Raw genomic sequence first — 22,159 nt, forward strand, 5'->3', positions numbered from 1 at the left:
AAAAATGTAAGTCCTGTTTTAAACATTCATTGAAAAGGGCAAAAGTCCATTTGTTTGTCTGCTTGATCAGAATCTTTGTCTGTCTAAAGAAATGTTCCATAAACAATGTTTTGTTCAATTTGTCTAGTTAAGCTGACAGTTGAGTTTTCTAACATATGTTCATAGTGGTATGTATATAAACACTCAGTCAGTAGCTTAACTCTTGTCTTTAAGTCTGCTTCCGTAAAGATCTCCAAAGGTCATGGTTTCATGTCAGAGTTCGTACAACTGAGTTCTACCTTCAGAGTCCACACATGTCTGTAATTTCTCCCCGATCGCTTCCCCAAACTTTACTTATGGGTGTGCGTTTATGTGCATGTGTAGTTCCCTTTGCTTCAAAAACAGGTGTGTGATTCTAAACAGTATTGCTCAAGCATTTAAAGGAGGCTCCACTGACTTTTCATCTTTTCAACATGTTTCCACCTTGACAGTTCTCAATGAATGGAACGTAAACATGCTCCTTAGACTTCACTGGATTCAGCGGTCAAATACAATGGAAAGCGTTTGGCAAGATGTTTCTCGCTAAATTCTAACTTTGGTCGCATTTGAGAATGCTGTGTTTCATCTATTCAGAAATAACAAAAGCACTTAATAAATGAAGATCTTACTGAGGATTTGATTAATAAAAAAAGAATTTGGAATTTCCCCACTGAAACTTCCCTATTCCGTGGAAATCAAAATGTGATGTTCTGAAGAATGTTGACGCTACTCTTTTCCACACAATGAAGGCGAACGAGGACACAAAGTACCATAGAAATACGCTTCCAGGTTCCAAAAGTCAATGCCATAGAAGAACACATTTTTTCAGTTGACAGTTCCTAAAAGAACCTTTTTTTATTATTTTTTTTTATAGTGTGAAGAACATTTTAAAAAAATCTAAAGAACCTAAAAAATGGAAAGGCTCCATGAAGAGCCAGGCCCTGTTTACACCTGTTAAGGTGCGTTTTGGTCGACTGGATCACTAGTAGACGAGGGAGACACATACTCGTTTACACCTGGTGCTTTAATCCGTCTCTTTTGTCCTCTTTCAACCACTTCTGTCCTGATTTCTTCAAGGGGAGGGTCTTTGGGTGGGTAAATGTAAGGGCTTTTTCAGATCTTTTGATCAAATGGACCAAATAAGCTTGCGAGTACAAATATACATATGAACACAACAGGAGATGACGGAAAAACATATGGAGAACATCAGCCACAAGACTCAGGCAAACACTGTGAGTGTGTGTTAGAAATCAGAAATGGTGAGAGAACATCTTGCTTGGTACATTTTTCATCTTCAAACCAAACTTGGGTCTTCAGCTGATAGTTTAAATCTCATCTGACTAGAGCACTTCCCATAATGTTTAGGCAGTAGGTCACTAGGAGGAGAGCAGATCTTTTGTGGCTGTTCGAACGCATTCGCTTTTTCTCTGGAAGAGGTCGAAAGTTCAAAATGCTTCAGTATTTAGCATCATCCACTTGTGATCCGATCAACCAAAATGCATCTTAATAGGCCTATGATGCCAATCAAGAACCTTTCATTTTATTATACTATATTCCAGGTCTTCTGATGTCATACGATAACTTTGACCAAAAATAGACAAGAATTTATTCAATAAGCTCCTGTTTTTAGATGTTCTGATTGTGGCACTTAGCCAACCTCATTTAACTGCTGTAAAAGTGGAATCCCTCGAGGGCGTGCGCAGCGCTCTCGAAATCCTCCGTGAGATCTCTCGCTCACGCTCGCAACGTGAGAAAGCCATTCTTCACCTGTCAGCTTATGTTTGGTTCACGGAGAAACAACAGATCGAAATGAAAGAGACAGAGGAGAAGCAGAACGGAATGGAAGAACATTACATGCTCATCCGGATTTTAAGGAACTGTTACAGTTCATTAGTTTATGTTGAAGATTCTTGGAACTTTTAAAAGCCTCCAAAAATAGGCCCAGCCATGTGTGTGTGTGTGGAGACAAATCAGATAGGATACGTGTGAGTGTACAATTGTTGGTGAGACAGTGTGGGAGGTTTTTGTGACTGTAATCTTTGTCCTTCCATCTCTGACACTAAAAGCTTTTTATTTACCTCTCACTTACTCACTTACTCACACGCTCACAGACAAACGTGTGTGTTCATCAAACTTTGTGTGTCCTTCACATTACAGTTGAGTTCATCCTCCCTGGCAGAGCTTTTTACAATCACCTACAGTATGTCTCTCTCTCTCTCTCTCTCTCTCTCTCACACACACACACACACACACACACTCAAACACATGCTAACCCTATTTTTCATCTGAGAAACTTTCATCTTTAAACCAAACCATTGGCTATAGTAATTCTATGAGCCAGTTTTTATTCACTCAGTACTTTGTTCCAAACCTAGTGAACCTTCCTACCTAGACAGCATTTTAAAACAATAGGTGTGCAACAGATTTCAAAAGGTAGGCAGCAACATTATGCAGCCTTCTAAGATAATATTTAGCTAAAATCAACGGCACCATTGCATGTGTTCATCAAAGGGCCCGTTTACGCCTGGTCACTTCATGCGTTTTCTCTGACTGGATAGCTATCCAATCGGGAAAAGACCAGCTGTAAATACCCTCTGAAACGCTTTTGGGACAGATTTAAATCAGATCCCTCTAATCACTTCAGAAAGTAGTCTGAGACGCATTCTAGACGAAACTGGAAGAGTGTAAATGCATGTGGTTGTTGAAGCCACATGTCAATTTTGAGTATCTCAAGCCACAAATGCGCAAACTGCCACAAATGAAAATGAAAGTTCAGCATTACATCCTGAAGCTCAACACGTAAACTTCTTCATTAAAGGAGTGGTGATTATGATTTCACTTTTTTAACTGTAGTTAGTTTGTAATGTTGCTGTTTGAGCATAAACAACATCTGAAAAGTTACAACGCTCAAAGTTTAAAGCAAAGGGAGATATTTGTTTTTAAAGAAATCACTTTTTAAGGACTACAACAAACTGGTAGGGACTACACGACATTCCTCCCGGGTTAGTGACATCACCAACACTAAAATTTACATAAACCCCGCCCCCGGGAACATGATTTATAGATTATCATGACAGAATATACTGTACAAATCAATGACTAGAAGATAACTACACATAAGCTACATAAATTCATCAACTAACCATTCAGAAATGTTGTCTACCATGTTGTCACTTCTTCTTGAGTCTCTCCATCTTTGTCTGACTCCGTTTTGAACATTAATTTTCAGTGTGTGTCTGAGTGAGGTAATTGGAGCTGCTAACACAGGAGCTCTTGAAGATTGAAAGGGACAGACAAAAATGTGCGTTTTTGCTCACCCTCAAAAAGTGAAAATTTTAACATGCTATATAAAAATATATGTGGGGTATTTTGAGCAAAAACTTCACATAGAAACTTATCAGACTTATTTTACATTAAGTGAAAAGGGCATTATACCACCCCTTTAAAAGTAGTGAGACTAAATTATCTTACCAGTGCTGATGCCGCTCTCTCTTCAGTTGCGGTTTCTGATCTTGAAATTAGCAGATGATAAATAAAATGCAGCTCATATATTTTGCTGTCGTTGACATAAACTCTGATACACTGTAAAAAAAATGATATGATCAATAAGTTATGACAACATATGTTTTTACATTGCTTTAGCTAAAAAATTTTCAACTTTTTATGTTAAACAAGATTCAACTAATTTCTTAGGTCAGTTTAATGTAATTTAAGTTGAAATGACTTAAATGTCCAAGTTGATTGTACTTAAAACATTTAAGGCAGCAACTTTTTTTACAGTGTAGTGTGGGAATTGAAGATCGGATTTATATATATTTTTTTTTTATGTGGCCAAGTGTAAATGGAACAATTTTAACAATTCAGTTTGCTATCCGATCAGAGGGAATAGGCTTCTGTGGAAGTCAATACTTTGATCATCAACTGTTTGGTAACCAACATTCTTCTAAATACTGTATCTTCTTTTGTATTCAGCAGAACAAAGAAATACAGGTTTGTAACAACTTGAGGGTGAGTAGGCTAAATAATGACAGATTTTTGGGTGAACTATCCGTTTTAATGAATTAACTTGATTGATTTGGTTTCAGTGTACTTTGATTACTGTTTTTCACCTACTAATATTGTAGAGATGTAGGCATATTCAGATGCGGGGAGGAGAATGGATGGTTAGCATGATCTAGTTAGCCATGAAATGGTTAATAGATATGTTTGCACACAACATGCACTACTTCTTTTAAAAACATTAAAAAAAATTACTGACCCAAACTTGTGTATGAGGCTAATATTTCAGTTCAATATAATTTATGATTTTTACCAGTGCTTTTTCTTTCTTTTTTTTTTTTTTTTTTTGGAGAGCATAAAATGGACTGTCCATCTTCTTGTGGTGCCATCAACCACTTAGTTGTGAGTGAGATAATGTATTCTCCAGGTATTATAGACCTCCTTGGAGGAGCACTATTTTTGTACGTAGAGCATTTCAAATCAGGGTGTCATTTCAGTTAAGATATTGACTATGTAGGCGGTAGATATAAGCAGCTCACAGGTGCAACTTTATACACACTTGACTCATTCACCCACATTCACACACGTACACCAAACTCTCTGTAGGCAATCCAAAACAATCATCCATAATCTTTTCTGAAAGCATGTTGAATAACACTAAAACACGCCACGGTACATTAAAGTCAGTTTTTTCCTCGAGGGCTCAGTCAACATTCGCGTACAATAAATGAACTTGTGGTTACCGACTCTTATCTGGAAGGATCAATTGATTAGGTAATAAATCAGTCAACCTGTGCCCTAGGTTTCCCCCGCACCGAGCGGTTTGGGAGAGTCAGCCCAGCCCTGCAGCCAAAGAAGCGCGGTGCGGCGCGGCGCGGGCGGGGGCGCGGCAGGTGGTGGGTGCCGTGAGGTAACAGGAAGGGCTGGGCCACAGGTGAGAGAGGGAAAGACAAAGCAAACGGCAAGAGAGAAGAAAAAAAAAAAAAACCCAGCAGGATCGAGGAGGAGGCAGAGTCAGACGGAAAGAGAGAGAAACAGGAATGCAGAAACTCCCTAGGCAGCGGCGCAATCCTCTGGAGAGAGAAAAAAGGAATTTTTATGTGCTGCAGGTGATCAGGGCTCGACACGGAGAGAGAGAGAGAGAGAGAGAGAGAGAGAGAGAGAGAGAGAGAGAGAGAGAGAGAGAGAGAGAGAGAGAGAGAGGGGGGGGGGCTGGACGAGGATGGGAAAGAAAAACTGACGACGAGCAGCGGAAGAAGTCGAAAAGACAGAATGAGAATGGAGGGAGCTATAAAGATGGACTAAATAGGCTGCTGCTGACGACCTGATGACAGACGAGTGATTTAATGCGTGATTGGCAGTGGAGACTTGCTCTCGACCTGCTGCACATATGGCGGAAAGATAGAGGCAGACGCGATGGCACGAGATGAGAGGCTTCGGAAAAGGGCCTTTTAAAGTGGGCTAAAACAAATAAAACTACTTTACAGTCGCGCAGATGCATAAACAGTCTCTCGCGCTGATTCAGTGAAGCGACACGTGATGACACACACACACACACACACACACACAGGCGCACAATGCGGCCTTTGTTGCCGATGTGTGGTCATCCATTTAGGGGCCGAAGCTGACTGGATTCTGCATTACGCATTTCGCTGAGTCGTCGGACGGCCATGTGTGTGTGAGAGAGAAAGTGTTCCCCCTCACCAAACTCATGTTTTCCCGTAATTTGTGATAATTGCACATAAAAGAACGTCACACCCCTGTGTGTGTGTGTGTGTGTGTGTGTGTGTGTGGGTGTGGTTGTGCCGTGATAACTCCAGTGCAGGTGTGTTGCTCAAAGGTAAACACAAATTATAATTGATCCTTTAATTTTACCTCAAACATAGCCTGAGGAAAAGTAACATTAAGCGCCTGAACTTTCGTTCATTTGATTATGTTGTACTGTGATGTTTGTGCCATAAGTCAGTATGACATGTGACATTTTGTTTTTATCTTGTGTATGTACAGTATGTGTGCGTACCTACATGTTCTGGGGGCAAATTTTAAGGTGTAATGGAAGGTCAACAATAGGTTACACTTTATTTTAAGGTGACGTTGTTACATTGTACTTACTCAAATAAGTACTGAGCAATATTAATTAACTACATGTATTACTATAGAGTAAGGGTTTGGTTTAGTGTTAGTTACTTGTAATTATGCATAATTTACTGTTAGTAAGTACACAAAGTAATGTTAACTGTAAAATAAAGTGTTACCCAAGAGTGTAATTACAGAAATGAACGCATGTATTTTTAAAATACAAAAACATGTACACAATAAGTGCATTGTTTCAAATTATTAATTTAAATCTTACTACATAGTCACTTAATATGAAGTGGGGCCTTTCTAACATAAAAACAATAGAAGTCTATGCAGTGTTCCCATTTAGACAGTGAAGTAAACGTGTGTATGTGTGTGTGTGTATGTGTGTGTCAGTAGGTGAGCGCTAGGGAAGAGGAGAGGCGTGAGAGAGAGATAGAGGGGAAGAGAGGGATGAGAGGATGTGGGATTACATGAAAGAACGGAGTGGTCATAAATTTCGCTCAGACAGACGAATAAAACTCGCTATCCTCCCAGTCCCTCTGGTTTTTCCTCAAGGGGTAACAGTACACACACACACACCCAAAGTGTAGTCAGTAAAGGTCTTTTGTACTCTCAAAAAAACATGTGACATCATAATGTCATACCCCAGAGAAATAAATAGTATTAAATAAATATAACAGACATATACACACATACAGAAATCAATGTACAGACTGTACACAAACACTCATATTTATACACCCTCTCATCTGCATTAGAACTCATTTTCATGTTTGTAGAATCCCTTATCTATTTAAAAAAAAAAAAAAAGCTCTGTGGTGGTAACATGGTAAAAGAATGGTAAAACTATAGTATATTATGGGACTGTATGATTATCATATTTATATACAGTGGTATTTATATTAAATCCTATTTCAATTAGTTCCATGGTATGCCTTGTCAAAAAAACAAACCATTGGTTTGTCACTGATTGCCATGAAACTATGTTAAAAATCAAATACTATGGTACTGAAATTCCCGCACCATCGTATTTACATGGTACACCAAGAGAACCACAAAAATGTCACATTATGGTACTTTTTGTGCTTTTTTGTTTCACGGTATCAGTATCATGTAAATGCCATATAATTATACTCTGGTATTTCCCTGATACCCAAATGGACCTTCAAGAATACTGTTATCTTTTTTTTTAAATGGGAATACTATGGTACTGAATGATTACCATATTCACATACCATAGTATTTACATAGTACTCCACATTTTCCTACAAAACAATAGCATGGTATTACCATTCTATACTTCCAGAAAACACAGTATTATCATGGTATCATGCCAAAAAACATAGTAATACTGTGGTACTTTGATATATACCATGGTACTGAATGATTACCACATTCACATACCATGGTTTTTACATAGTACTGCATGTGTCTACAAAAATCACCAAGCTATTCTCATTGTACATTTCTAGAAAACAGTATTACCATGGAACCATGCTCAAAAATGTTATAAACCTTTTTGAATAATATACTTTCATGGTCTCTTGTTCGTACACACACCATCTGAGCATCGGATTTGTGCATTTGTTTCCAAATGTGTAGGTGTGTATTTGTGTGTGTCTGGAAAAAGACGAGTCAGTGTCAATGAGGCATTACTGACTCAGTTTGTGAGGCAGCAAAAAAAATCTCCATTGTCTCTTTAGTTATGCCACATTTCCTCCACTTTGCCCATTGACCCTTTCACTACTGCATGACTCCAAACATGATTCACTTTCCTTCTGCTGAATCACGTCTCGCTCTCTCAATGAGCGCTCTCTTCCCTTTGTCTGTGACGTACTGGCGGCTCTTTTCTGTTTGGTGATTTAGTGCAAAGCGTGACCATCTGAAGTCCTTAGATCCCCATCCATAGAGCATGAATCAATCTGTTTCACACACACTTCTGCTCTGTTCCAAAACCTAGTGAGCTGCTTCCACAGGCTGCATTTTAAGGCATCATATCCAAGCTCCTGACATGGACGACATTTGGTTTTGACCAAAATGAGGCAGCATTGCATCTATCCTTCGCAAATAAGACAATCCCGGAATGCATTGCTAAAAGCCTAGTGAAAAAATAAATTAAACATGGTGGCTGAAGCATTAGAAATATCAATTAAAACATGTATGTTTCATTCAATGTCAAAAAGTATCAAAAGTTCACAGTAACTGCCTGCATGACTGTTTTACCTAAAATGTGTACATTTTGTGCTTTTTATTCTGATTGGAGTGTCATGTTGTTTGCTTAGCAACAAGCTATTATCAAACTCTGTTGGAATCAGTTGGATCTTCCATGTGGAGTGTTCCAGATCATTCATTTATAAGGCTTCAATCATCCTTGTTAAGATGCTGTAAGCCACATTTACTTTTGTCCGGAATATTTTTGTGGGTGAACTCCAGTCATTTCAAAAGGAATCCATGCAATTGGGAATTTTGCATAAATGCAACAGGTTCTAGTTGTTCATGTGGTTTGCAGAAAACTGCTAGGTCTGAAAGTGACTTCTGTGTGAGCTGTCCTTCATACATCGCTACACTATTGACAATAGACAACCTTTTTTTGTCCATGAAATTTTGCTAATGTGACCACAAGTTGTTAGATGGCAGCTCACTAGGTTTTAGACCCGAGCCTTTGTTCTCTCTCAAGCGCGTAGCCGTTTCTTCAGTCTGGTGAAGTCTTTCGCGGATCTCCACAGCCAGCTCTGCAGCTCCCGCAGTACCCAAAATCCCTCGACTTTCCGGGAGAAGTCATTAGGAGTGGGTTGTGATGACAGCACAGGGGCCGCCAGCAAAGCGTGAACCTCAGTGGCCGGCCCTCCGTACTGATAGAGGAGCGAGAGAGGAGAGAGACCATCGTGACGAGACGGCAGGGAACGGATAGATCGACGAGGATGGAGGGACGGCGAGGAAAAGAGTAGGGGCTGCTTTCGGTATCCGTCTCCAGCTTTTAAAGTTGTGTAGTTCATGTTGTTCAGTTTGATAATTTTCTCCTCTTCCATGCTCAGCAGTCTTCTCCTTTTCCCCCATCTCTCCATTCCTTCCTCCTTCTCTCCCTCCTCTTTGGCGACCCAACTCTCTACTTCTTTCCTCCTCCCTCTCCTCCCCCTCTCCCTCTCTCTGTCCCGCTTGAGATCCGCCCGAGTCGTTCCCTCTCTCACACCGGAGGCGGTGTGAGTGCCTTTGTTTCGAGGCACGTAACTCCGTAGAGGGGCGGGGCTGTTCTCGCTCACGCCCTGAAACTGTGACGACATGGGTGGGGCGTATCCTTGAACGGGCGTGGCGTATCCTGTGGAGGGTGGCAGGTTGGTGTAGCCCAGGGCGTTCATCAGGCCGGATATTGAGCCGAGTAACCCGCTGAGGCCGGAGCAGAAGTGCAGGAGAGAGCTCTGGAGGTACGGGCACAGGGTGGAGCGCGCCAGCTCCCTCACGGCACACAGGAGAATGCTGTACGCCCGCTGGTTCTGTGCCAGACGGGCCCCGTTCTCCAGCCCGCGCCACAAGTCCACGCGTGTAGCTGCACTGGGCACGGACAGAGAGGAGCTGTTGGGACGTGGAGGAGAGAAGCCGGGATCACTGAATGGAGGCCCAAGATACGACAGCTGAGGACCAGAGATGAGGAGAGAAATTAGAAAACAATTACACTGATTCTGTCAGGTTTTAGATGTCCTTTTAGGCACTTCAAGAACCCATGAAATCAAAATTGCACGCTAATGCACTCCTTAAAATAAAGGTACTTCATTGGCATTGATGGTTCCATGAGGAACATTTAACACTTTCCATTGCAGAAAATGTTATTTATCATGGACATGTTCTTTAGATTATTGAAATATTATTATTTTAAGAACTGATCACTAAAAGGTTCTTTAGGGAACCCAAAATATTCTTCTGTTGCTCTGCTATGAAAATTCCATTTTGGAACCTTTATTTTTAAGAGTGTGTTCTAGAAGATTCTGTCATCATTTATACACCTTCAGGTTGTTCCAAACCTGTATGAGTTTGTTCTGCTGAACACAAATGAAGATATTTTGAAGAAAGTTTGTTACTAGGCCGCTTTAGTTACACTGACTTCCATGGTAGGAAAAAAAAAAATACCATGGAAGTCAATGGTGCCTCAGAACTGTTAAGTTTCCCACATTCTTCAAAGTATCTTCCTTTGTGTTCAACAGAACAAATAAATGTATACAGGTTTGGAACAACCTGAAGGTGTGTAAATGATGACAGATTTTTCATTTTTGGGTGAACTATCCCTTTAAATATGAAATACCATCTGCTTCTGACTAGAAAGTAGCAAGTCATGGTATGCTGGTTGTTTGTTTTTGTTTAGTTGGCATGTTTGTTGGTTAAAAATGTATATTCTCTCATCACTTACTCACCCTCATGTTGTTTCAAACCTCTACGACTTTCTTTATTTTGTGGTCAATGGTAACCAAAAACTGTCTGGTTACCAACATTCTTCAAAATATCTTCTTTTATGTTCCGCAGAAGAAAGAAAAGTTTTGGAACAACATGAGGGTGAGTTAGTAATGACAGAATATTCATAATTTGGATGAACTATCCCTTTAAAGTTGCGAAGAAATGGAAGTAGTGACAAATCTTTTCTTCTGTATTGTGACGTACATCCGAGTGAAATAGGATATTGAAAAAGAAAACTTGGTTCTATGCATTGGGTGTTGCACTCAAAAGTGGAGGCAGATGAACGTGAGCATGCAGGGACGGGTTTAATCGACTAAATGATATGAGAAGTCCTGCATAGTTCACCAGGGAGAAGTCTGTCGTTTTCACAGGAAGAAAATTAATTAATTATTCACGTTAAGATTTATAATATACACATAGAAAATAGGGTGAATTTTCATTTCATGCTGATTTTAAGTTAACTAAAGGATATTGAATATGAAAAGGACATGCCCTGGTGTGTCCCACCCTGGTGTGTTTCAAAAGCTGTTTCATTAGCAAGTAAACACATAAACACAGTTAACAAAACTACTATCAAACCATTTAAAAGGGTCTTTATACACCATTAGCTGGCAAAAGTTAGGTCAGTTACGAGATACTAGAAACAGCTTATTATAAAACTAGAGCATGTATCACAATAGGAAGAGGCAAAAGAGATAAAAAGAGAGTGAGGACGAGAGCATCCACAGGAAAACATCTATAAACAAAAACGTCATTCATCGCCACACACTGATAAAACACACACACACACAAACAGATTGTGACTCACGTAGGTGTCTCTGATCTCCTTCAGCTGGTGGTCCAGGTATTTGGTCAGCTCATATGTTCTCTCTATCGAGCTCCTCTCATTGGACAGCATGAGTGTGCGGTCCAGCGCCTGAACACACCCCGCCAAAAACAGCAGCACAGCAACCTCAGCAACTGGAATACAAAGCAGTGAAAACAGGGATTGAAGTCCCGTGAAAATGCACAATTGACGATATAATGTCCAATTCTCTTGTTTTGGTTCCAGTTTGCCATTTCAAAATGTTTAAGTACAATCAACTTGGATGTTTAAGGCATTTCAAATTAAATTACGTTAAACTGACTTAAAAGATGAGTTGAATCTTGTATAAATCATAAAAAAGTTGAAAATTGCTTAAATTATTTTGACGAGTGAAAACACATGTTGTCATAACGTAATGATCATTTAATTTTTTACAGTGTAATAAGTTTGTTATTTCTCGAATAACACAAATGAAGACTGTGATTTTGTTTGAGGAATAACACGAAACAGAGAAAATCTGTCTGTAATCAGCTCTGAATAAATGTTTGGTTTATAAGAGTTCACAGAGATTATGGTGCGTCATTTTTGTAATATAGTGGTTTTAACTAATTCTTTTGAGGTATTCAGAATTAAACAGTTGGTTTTATGTTATACTTTGATTATAGAGATTACATTTTCATGCGGATAAGTCTGGCACTGCTTCTGCTACTGGCCTCTGGTACAGTTTGTTTGTAGAGAGAGAGAAGTTCTGCACAGGATTATTAAAGGGATTTATGTTCATACTGAAGCGGGCCATAAAAGGTTGAAATAAATTTGACATACAGTATATTATACCGATATGTTTTCATATATCTTTATTGCTAAAATGTCCCTTACTGCAATATTTTAATGCATTAAATTCAGCATGAAATGAAAATTCACCCTGGCATGTTCTTGATCTTATTGCATGTGGTTCTTTTCTTTCTTTCTTTCTTTCTTTCTTTCTTTCTTTCTTTCTTTCTTTCTTTCTTTCTTTCTTTCTTTCTTTCTTTCTGTTTTTTTTTTTTGGATAATTCATTTCAGATGTACGTCACAATATGGAAGAAATATTAATGAGATTTATTTATTATTTATTTATTTATTGTATATTACAGTGTATAATACACTGTAAAAAGTAATCAGTTGACTTAAAAAAGTGGAGAAACTTCATGCGTAACTTAACAATTCCACATAACTTAATTTTTTTTAATTACGCATTAAGTTTATTTACTTTATCATTTTAAGGCAATGGGTTTCCTCACTTTTTTTTTAAGTTAAGTCAACTGATCACTTTTTACAGTATGTCCCCAAATGTATATTTGAACACAATCCATACTTAACATTTTCCTTAACACTAGAAGTGCCATGACGGTCATTTTGACAGTTTTGAATTTTATATCTGCAATAACTTTGTTGAAAAAATAAATAAAATCCTGCTGGTTCCTGACTTTTCCTAAAAGTGTCTGTATTTTCATGTAAAATGTTTTTCATATAAATTACACATAAGGCAAAAGAATTTCGCGGAATTCTTTTGTTACATTTCCCGCGGTTGACCTTTGTCTCTCTCACTGTCAACAGAAAGGTCAGTAGCGGTCCTGAGTATTTGCATATATGCTAATTTCTACAAACAAAAAATATTAGATTAAATTTGTTGATCAGAAATAGGCTAATAATATCTGACTACGTTATCTATAGGCTATGCAAATGCCGCAAACCCGTGTGTGGAAACTGTGCGAGGAGAAGAGAGGTCACTTGCCTTGACTGTGAAGCTTAAATAGCCAAGCACTATATTGATGTAAATAGTTAACATACAATTTGTAATATAAGCTAGTGTTTTTATGTTTCTGTAGCCTACGCTTCCTTCTTGGTTCTTCTTTGTTTTGTTTTAGATCAGCTCGTTTCCAGCTTTTTCTATTTTCTCTGTTATTATATTAAAATAAAATGTTTTATAATTAAATAAGATACTTTTAGTTGTTATTATCTTGTTCTGAGTTATGTTGAATGGATATGGAAATATAGCCTGTTGTATATCTGTTGTGAATATGCGATAATTACGGTAATGATACTGTTATTTATAAATGTATAACAAAACTTGTTTAAATGTACAGTTTGGTGTTGTTTTGTTTTTAAAAGATATCATAATTCAATAAATGCATTAATCTGTCAATTGGGTATTTATCATTAAAGATAGTTTGGAATCTAGCGGTCAAAATGACCGCTTGCGGCAGTTCTAGTAGTTATGGAATTCTGGCACTTCTAGTGTTAAGTCAACACATAAATAACAAAACTTCAAAGAAAGTTGCAATTAAATAACACTAAAGATTCCAAAAGTTAATTTTATTTTTATTTTATTTTTTTGCAGCAGCAGCAATGTCACATAGAAGAACCATTTTCAGTTCCTCAAAGAACCGTTCAATGGACAGGTCTTAACGTTCAAACAGAATGCATTTTTTCCTTTCACTGCGCTACTTTTCCATTGTTCTTCAATGTAAACACGTGCCAGACGGACATGTTTGACCATTGTATGCTACGCTAGTCAGTTCAAATATACACAAAATTTCTCTTCAAAAAACTCGTCTCTAGACCTTGCGCTTTTTCGCTCGCTTTTTCCGCTCTACTGAACTCGTGTTTTTAACAGCAAAAACGCATTCTGTGTGACCTAGCCCTGAGCTAACCTAACTTTTCTGAGCTATTTTTTGCAATGCCTTTAAACATTCTATAACGTTTGTCAAACAGAAAGTGTCAATAAATGTAGTCATAATTTTCAACCGTATCTATAGTTTTATCATGTGACAAATAGCACAGTACTTTGTGTGTGTGTGTGTGTGCGTGTGTGGGTGTTTTTTTTATGTTTGTTTTTTTAGGGTTTTTTTAAGCTCAGGGGTGTGAGTGTGTGTGGTCCTCTACTCTGGGACATGTTTTTGTTTTGGAGTGTGTTTGTAGGTTTCTGTTTTGGATTATGTGTATATACATGCCTGTACACAGACCAGTGCATTTGTTACATTTGGTGTTGTGTGTGAGGGTGTGTAAATGTGCCCATCCAGAGACCCTTTTAGACCAGTGTCCTCAGAAATCACGCTGGGAAAATGGGAGCAAATGAGAATGAACCTCGGACTTCGAAAAGGGTCACGCAGTGCTCCTATTATGTGTGTGTGCGAGCCTCAGGGAGTCATCCGGCCCAAACACATCTCGCCCAGTGTCTCTGTTCTTTTTCTTTTTTGTGTTAAGCATTCAGAGGAACATGGCAGAGATGTGTAATTACTTGTTTGAGGCATTGTGTTTTCAACAGGTGTGAAATATGTGCACCTCCTCCCCTTTGCTTTTCCTTTTTATCTCTGTTCGTCTCCTCTTCTTGAACCCCCCATCATCCCCATTTTTTCTCAATCCTTTCTTCTCCCAGCTCTCTTCATCACGATCACACGTTTGTCTCGCTGTCACACATTGTTTCTCTCTCCTTCCCCTCATATTCCTCCTGTCAAGTTTTTACGCTTCTCACACACACGCCTATGTTTCCAACCCTTCTTTAAAGTGGTTTATCTCTTTTTTGCCCCCGGCCAAAATAACAACAGCTTATTAACCTCGATTAGCCTTGCCAGTTTTTCTTTTCAACTCCGTTCCTTTCCTTTTTTTTTCTCTCCCATTATTTCAACTCTAATTCACTCATTCTCCTTCAAGAGGGAAGAATTCTCATGAAACGCTCATCTAAAACGCTACCTGAAATGCACACACACACACACACACACTCCTGACACAACTTTTCCTCAACCCAAGGTCACAATAATCGTCAAAGTCTTTCAGGAAGATAAGTAGTCGGGAGTGGAAGAGTTCAGCAGTGCATCTCAGATGGATCCAAAATCCTGATCCAACATAATCGGCTTATTGAAAACATCAGATATTGAATCATGTTTCTGTGTGTTATAGTTACAAATAAGAAAAGAGATCCACCAACCTAATCCATTAAAGTCTTATAAATACTGACTGACATCTTATTCTTATTATAATTGTCTTTCGTTCCAACAAATAACTGGATAAGAGTACCGCGAGGAACATTTTATTGCTCCAAGGTTTCTCTTTCAGAGCTCAGGAGACTTAGTGGAATTCTCTATGATGTTTTTAAAGCGTTAACATGGACTCAAATGTTTTATATTTCCGAGGAGTAATAGTGATAGACAATTGTTATAGTACAATATATAAATAACGGTTCTTTATGGCTTTGATGAAGAACTTTCCATCGCACAAAAGTTTCTTTATAGTGGAAAAAAAGTTATTTTGGGTTATTAAAATGTTCTTTTAAATATGGTTCTTTGTGAACTAATGACATCATCTTTTGGAACATTTATTTTTAAGAGTTTAAAATCTTAAAGCTTTAAAATAATGTCTGACATTAGAATTTGATACAAAATATTTGAGTTTATATTTGAGTTTAAATTGAGATCTCACAATTATGAATGCAGACTTTGGTATCTTGGCTTCGAGAGACTTTTGAGGACTCTGAAACTCTAAGATACATATGCGATTACAAGGGTCTTTTTCTCTGGGAAAAAATTGGAGAAGATCTCCATATTGAAGAGATCTTGTTTTTTCTCTTTCCTGTGAAAGTAAAGGCGCCACACTAATAACATCATTATTATGATATCCATAATTATAAAGAAAACATGAGTGTGATTTGCCTGTACAAAAGTATTTCGATGACAGTCACCGGGCAGAAACCGTAAATCTGATAACAAATCTCCTCAACAATCAGCTTGATTTGACATCACAGCGTTTAATTCCTATGATCCATACATTTGAGCAATAATAATAGAGATGTTTCTTAGCAAACAATTTAACTCTCTGTTGATTTGTGAACTGCTGTTTTTCTCATGGCATAGTAGATATTATCGAGAATCACATGAAGAATGTTGTTCTCTCTTATTGCTTATTTGGATGTAAGCACAACAGCTCTAAAACAGAGCACTGGCATATTTACATAACCCCAGAAACAAATCCCCCGCGACTTTATTGAATAACCACGGCTTTCATTAGGACAGATCTCTCTCTCTCTCTTTCTCTCTCTATGTGTGCGCGTGTGTGTCTTTGCATAGAGCCTACAGCTGGCAGCAATGATATGATGTCAAATCGGTATATCAGTCAGTTGCGCTGTCTTTCTCTGTCTCACACACATGCACACGTAGCCTCTCGCCTTCCATCTTCTGACTGATTTGTTGCCTCTGTGTTAACACTAAACAGACGAGTCTTGGAGGCTCCAGTCAACAATACCAAGAATTCAGCATTATGGTGCAATATCATAAAACATGTTCCCTTCTATCACATCATATAAAGTTATATTGCCCATATGATGGGCTGGTCAGTTCAGTGCACAAAGAGGCTAGTCTTTCATATTCATGAGCGAGTGTGTGTGTTTGTGAAGGGGGTCAGGGTCATGTTGTGTGTCTGTGTACAGTTAAAAAAGAGATTTATGTGCAGTCTGCACTCAATCAAACGTGCATTCCTTCACTGACTAGACACACACACACACACACACACACACACACACACACACACATATAAACTAACATGCAGGGCACTCAGAAGGATGTTAGAATATAAATGCATCCGTTACATACATGATGGACGTCAATTGTTTCTAGATACTTCAAACCAGGTTTCACTCGCTCGTTCACACACTTGCACTCCGTGATCTCTACAAGGGGACATACACTCCTCAATCTCCCCGAGGATACCTAGTTTGAAATTTAAATTGATGGAAGTTGGCCTGAAACGTTGTCGGCTTTGCCAAGGACCTCCAGAACAAAGCAGGAATGGACAATAAAACCTGCGTTAACAAAAACCCTCACTTTTCCCTTTGCACGTTCCTCACATCTCTGATCTTTTTTCTCATGCTTTTTTTTTTTTTTGGTCCAATTCGGGTGCACTTTGTAATTACCTTTCCTTTTTTCTCTCTTGCTTTTTTTAATTATCTCTAACCCCCCCCCCACCCATTTCCCCATCTCTCTGACTCAAGTTTCTCATTTAACGTCGCCCAAAACGACCCGCTCTTGAAAATAAATATAACAAAATGAAGAGCAACTATCTGCACGTCCAATCTAGAAGATCAAATATGGAACGAAAGAGATGGAAAGAAAGAAATGGAAAGAAAGAAAGAAAGAAAGAAAGAAAGAAAGAAAGAAAGAAAGAAAGAAAGAAAGAAAGAAAGAAAGAAAGAAAGAAGTGGGAGAGAGAAAGGGGCTTGGTGAAGCGAGGGGCCATGTTAATTTGGGAAAAATGTAAACAGCATGTGTAACTGTTCAAACCGTGACCAACTCATTTTATATCATTCCCCTGTGCTCGCTCTCTCCTTTTTCTTTTAGAGGGAATCTGGGCTGTGTTAACCCTCTTTCCTTTCCTCCATCGCTCCATCTCTCTCTTTCTCCTTAAGCCCTGCACTTCCTGAAGCTCTTCATCCCTCTACCTCGCTTATACACACACACTCTCTCTCTCTCTCTCTCTCTCTCTCTCTCTCTCTCTCTCTCTCCTCCCCAAAAACCCACTGTCTTGTCCGCATCTTTGCTTGGATTAAAATGCAAATGCATGGGGCGCTGTGACATGTTAATGGTTTGGGGCTTCTTTTTTTTCTGAAACCATCTGTGTGAGTTTGAGTGTATTTGGCAGTTTGGGCTGTGTGTGATAGATGCATGTGTATATGCATTTGGGGCAAGCGTGCATGTGGGACAAACTGAACTGTAACATGGAAAAAGAGAATGTGTGTGTGAGCGTGACAGACTGCTCTGCTGCTTTGTTCAGGCGTAAATCGCATCATTTCGTCACACACTCTTCCTCCTTTTCACAGGCTCCCTGAAGACAGGTGGTGTGTATGTGTGTGGGTTTGTGTGTTTAGACCCTGACTAACATGAATCATGTACTTTCTCATATCAGTGTCGGTTAACAAGACAGGGGCGAGCTTGCCCTATGAACCACATGCACTTGAGAACAAGAAGAGAAGCATAACTGTAGTCTTAGTATGTGCGTGTGCACAGGTTTGGTTATGCTCGTGGGGAACAGGATTATGGAAATGTGGTGAAACATGACAAAAATGAGCGTGCAAGGACATTTGAAGAAGTCTTATCTGAAAGGCTCTCAAGACTTTAAATCTTCAGAAATCAACAGGTTTGTGTGAGAGTTTGGGTTTAGGAATAACATCACCTCTATTGAGATGTTCTCAATATGAAACCAGCAGGTTTTTGAGTTTGATACTGATATTTTTGAAAATACTTTGAAATAGTTTGTTATAAAAAGTCATTGTAGTGTGAAAAAATATTTTTTATTTTATTTAAAAAAAACATTAAAAATACCCATTTTAAAGAAATATATAATAATTAACTTATTATTAGAACAAAACAATCTCTGAACACTGTAAAAATTATATGATCGATATGTTATGACAACATGTGTTTTTACATTGCTTTAACTCATCAAAATAAGTTTTAGCAATGTTCAACTTTTTTTATAAGTTAGGCTATAAAAGATTCAATTCATCTTTTAAGTCAGTTTGATGTCATTTAAGGTGAAATGACAAACATCCAAGTTGATTGTACTTAAAAATTTTTTTTTTTACAGTATATAGGCTACACATGTAATTTCTATAGGAATCCATCTTCCCTTTCTTTATCATGTAATGTGTTTTGTGAAATTCACAAGAAACTGGATAAACTCACATTTCTTTAGGCTAGTCATGTAACAACACTCTTGTTTAAAGTGTAATTTTAATCAGAAAATTCCTATTACACGTCATCACGTCACCTTAAGTTTCACTGATTTAACATAGGCTATAGCATATATGCAAAGAAAATAACTGACCTTTAGAGCAACAATTTAATCGATTATTTTACACGAAAAGCAAAGCTGTTTTCGAGCTAAAGAGGTTTCGTTAACTTGCTTAAACGAAATTCACTTATTTTGCTGACCTGAATGCTTAGGCCTCTCAAAAGCAGACTTTCCGGGAATCAATCTTTGAGAGCTTTTGAAATTGTTTTTAGAACAGAAAACAGTATCACATGCGCAAGAAAACTAAAGATGCATTCACTCTATTTTCTCCTTCTGGCGACCTTGCAAACAAATTTAGTAGGCTAAACATAGGCTACACACACACATCCACACACACAAACATTGTGGACTTTAAAGCTCCGAAAGTAACAAACAATTAGCCTATATTTAAATAATTATATTTCATAATTATCCAACAATAATAATAATTATCAACTACCAAAATTAACTGTTAAAAGCCAAAGTCGCTCATCACTTACCTTTCCAGCGACGCATTTTAATAAAAAAAAATAAAAAAAGCTCTATTTCCGTTCTGATCCGTTTATTCTTCTTGAGGTTTTGAAGGAGTTTTTGATGAAATAAAATGAACCCTGTTGTTTTCGTGGGTCGCCCGGTGATTTAGTAAACTCTCCCAGAGCTTTTTTTGTTTTGTTTTTAAACTTGGATTAGTCTGCGCGTGCCTGGAATGCTATAAAAAGAGAAATATATAAAATACCTGCCATGTGAATGTAAAAAAAGAAAAAAAAAAAAAGAAAAAAAAAGTAAATAAACACAGTAGCCTAAATCAAGTCTCTAGAGCAGAAAATGAGCTCGTGAAGTGATTGACAGTTGACGGGTGACCGCGCGCGGGCGCGTGCTCTGATATCCAGGTGAGTGTCGATGAAACTGACTGAGTGACTGACTGAAGTGATTTTATACACATGCCTGAGAGAAAGTTCTGTCCCCCGGCCTCTCCTCCTCCCCCAGTCCTTCTCTCTCTCCTCCTCTTCAATGATTCACTGTTGATTCATCTTCTCTGAAGTGAAGGACCCTGCCACGAGACTCTGAAACCACAAAGCTGGGAGGAATTACACTCCTGACAGATATTTCATAATTCCGCCATTTATTTTGTCACCAACAACATAGACAATGTATTGTTTTTTTTTCTCGGATTCGGTGACTCAATTATAATTTGGCATTGAGTTATTCATTGAGAACGGGCAGTGTTTAGACTGGTGTGTTTTCTGACCTAGTCTCGTGCTTGATGTGTGTCATTCCTCTGGTATTACCTTTATTGACAGTGAGATTATTGAGATTTGAAGTGCTACATGCGTGGGTTATTTCAGAGGTGTGTAAGTGGATAAGCACTTCATTTCACAGGCAGCATGACATTAAAAGAACAAGACGGGATTTACATTGTGATTATTGTTGTGAGCCTGTGATGTTTGACTGATCACCGTCCTGATGTTAGATGTGATGATTCGTGATGCTGCTGGCGTCCTCTGCTGTTTAACACTGGGATCTTACAGCTCTTCATCATTCAACCATTTTTTTAACCTTCTTTATTCAAGAAACAGATGCAAATATACAAACACCTTCAGGAGAACATTAAAGTTAAATAACATTGGTATGTACAGTGTCAAATATATCCTAAAATATTATTGTGGCTTAAACTTAAAAAAGTAAGTAACCTTGTCTAAAATTTTGAGTTCATTGAAATAAAACATTTTGAGTTGATACAATGAAGGAGATTGGTTTTATCAACAGCAACTCGAATTATCTAAATTGAGTTGAGTAAAGAAAAAAATTGATAACAAATCAGGAATATATACATATATAATTTGTTTTTTATTAAATTTTTTACAGCATATTAAGAATAATTTGCAAGAGGATAAAAAGACAAGGGATAAAGAGAAAGATAAAGGGGTAGGCCTACCATACGGAAACAATAACAATAGATAGATAATCAGAGAAAAAAAAATCAAAATATGAGAGAAAGCTGGTTAAACTTGAAAAACAGAGCCATTACAAACGAATTGTTCATATTGTTTCAGGAATCTAGTTAAACTAAAAGTTTTAAGCGTTGAGTCTATCTCAATCAGAAAATGTGAGAGAGTTTAGGAAGTGAGCCCATAAATATCTGTTTATTGATGAAAAATTTGCCAAACTAAATAAAAAGTTGAAAAAATCTTCTTTAGATTTGTTGGAGTCAGTTTAATAACAGATAATATCTTTCAAAATAAAAGATTGCGCAGGTTTTTATTTAATTGGGGATATAAGTTAGACCCAAACTTCTGAAACATTTTACAAGAATAGAATAAATGTTTCGTCTTCGTGACCACAAAACGTACAAGTACAAGGAATATCAACATATTTGGACACCGTTAAATTAACAGGCCTTTATCTAATGCAATATTTTAAAGTGCATCTGAATATAACTAAAATAATGGTATGGTTAGGTATATGGTTATATAAATAGGCATTTATTAAGAAAAAAACTAAAGTCATGTTTATTGTACATTTAACATTTATTGTACACAAACTATTTAGAAACAGTTGCACAATGTCAAAGATGTGAGGGAACGAATACAGACTTTATTTTAATATTAAAGTATTATTATTATTATTATTATTATTTGAGGTTTATATTAATTTAATTTACTTAAGCAGTTTTTTATTATTTCATAGCCTATTAATAATACCATTTTAATATTAAACGTGTTTTTAATTAAATTAGCTTATATATATTATTTCGTTAACTTACAATCATAGTAGGCTAATTATATATGCAGAATAGATTATCTTATTATAACCACATTTTAAATGTATTTTTACTTTCTAAATTTAAAACATATTTATGTAATGTCCTTTTTCAGTATAGACTGTTACAATAGTCATTAAAGCAAATTTGTTTTTACGGTAAATATTTTCTGAAAAATTTTTTTTTAAATGTCAGGAACATGTGAGTGCGGAGTCATGGAAACGCGTGACCCTTCAACACTTCTTCCGGGT

The 22,159-nt window shown here is 37.6% G+C and overlaps 1 protein-coding gene across 1 annotated transcript; it reads right to left on the minus strand.

Moving 5' to 3' along the window:
* Positions 1-6,684: 6,684 nt before the first annotated feature.
* On the minus strand, positions 6,685-20,103 carry clcf1 (cardiotrophin-like cytokine factor 1). The gene is made up of 3 exons (XM_082177754.1): positions 19,648-20,103; positions 11,351-11,502; positions 6,685-9,728 (listed from the first exon to the last, which is right to left on the minus strand). Exons 1-3 carry the CDS (start codon positions 19,661-19,663, stop codon positions 8,772-8,774), a joined length of 1,125 nt encoding a protein of 374 aa, XP_082033880.1. The 5' UTR covers positions 19,664-20,103; the 3' UTR covers positions 6,685-8,771.
* Between the last annotated feature and the right edge of the window lie 2,056 nt (positions 20,104-22,159).

This window comes from Leuciscus leuciscus (assembly GCF_965113295.1).
Source record: "Leuciscus leuciscus genome assembly, chromosome: 8".
Classification (NCBI taxonomy): domain Eukaryota; kingdom Metazoa; phylum Chordata; class Actinopteri; order Cypriniformes; family Leuciscidae; genus Leuciscus; species Leuciscus leuciscus.

What these genes read in the sequence shown, in the direction of transcription:
- clcf1 (XM_082177754.1), bottom strand. An exon ending in AGGAGATCAGAGACACCTAC is followed by an intron (nt 9,729 to 11,350) that starts GTGAGTCACAAT and finishes TCTGGTCCTCAG; the next exon opens with CTGTCGTATCTTGGGCCTCC.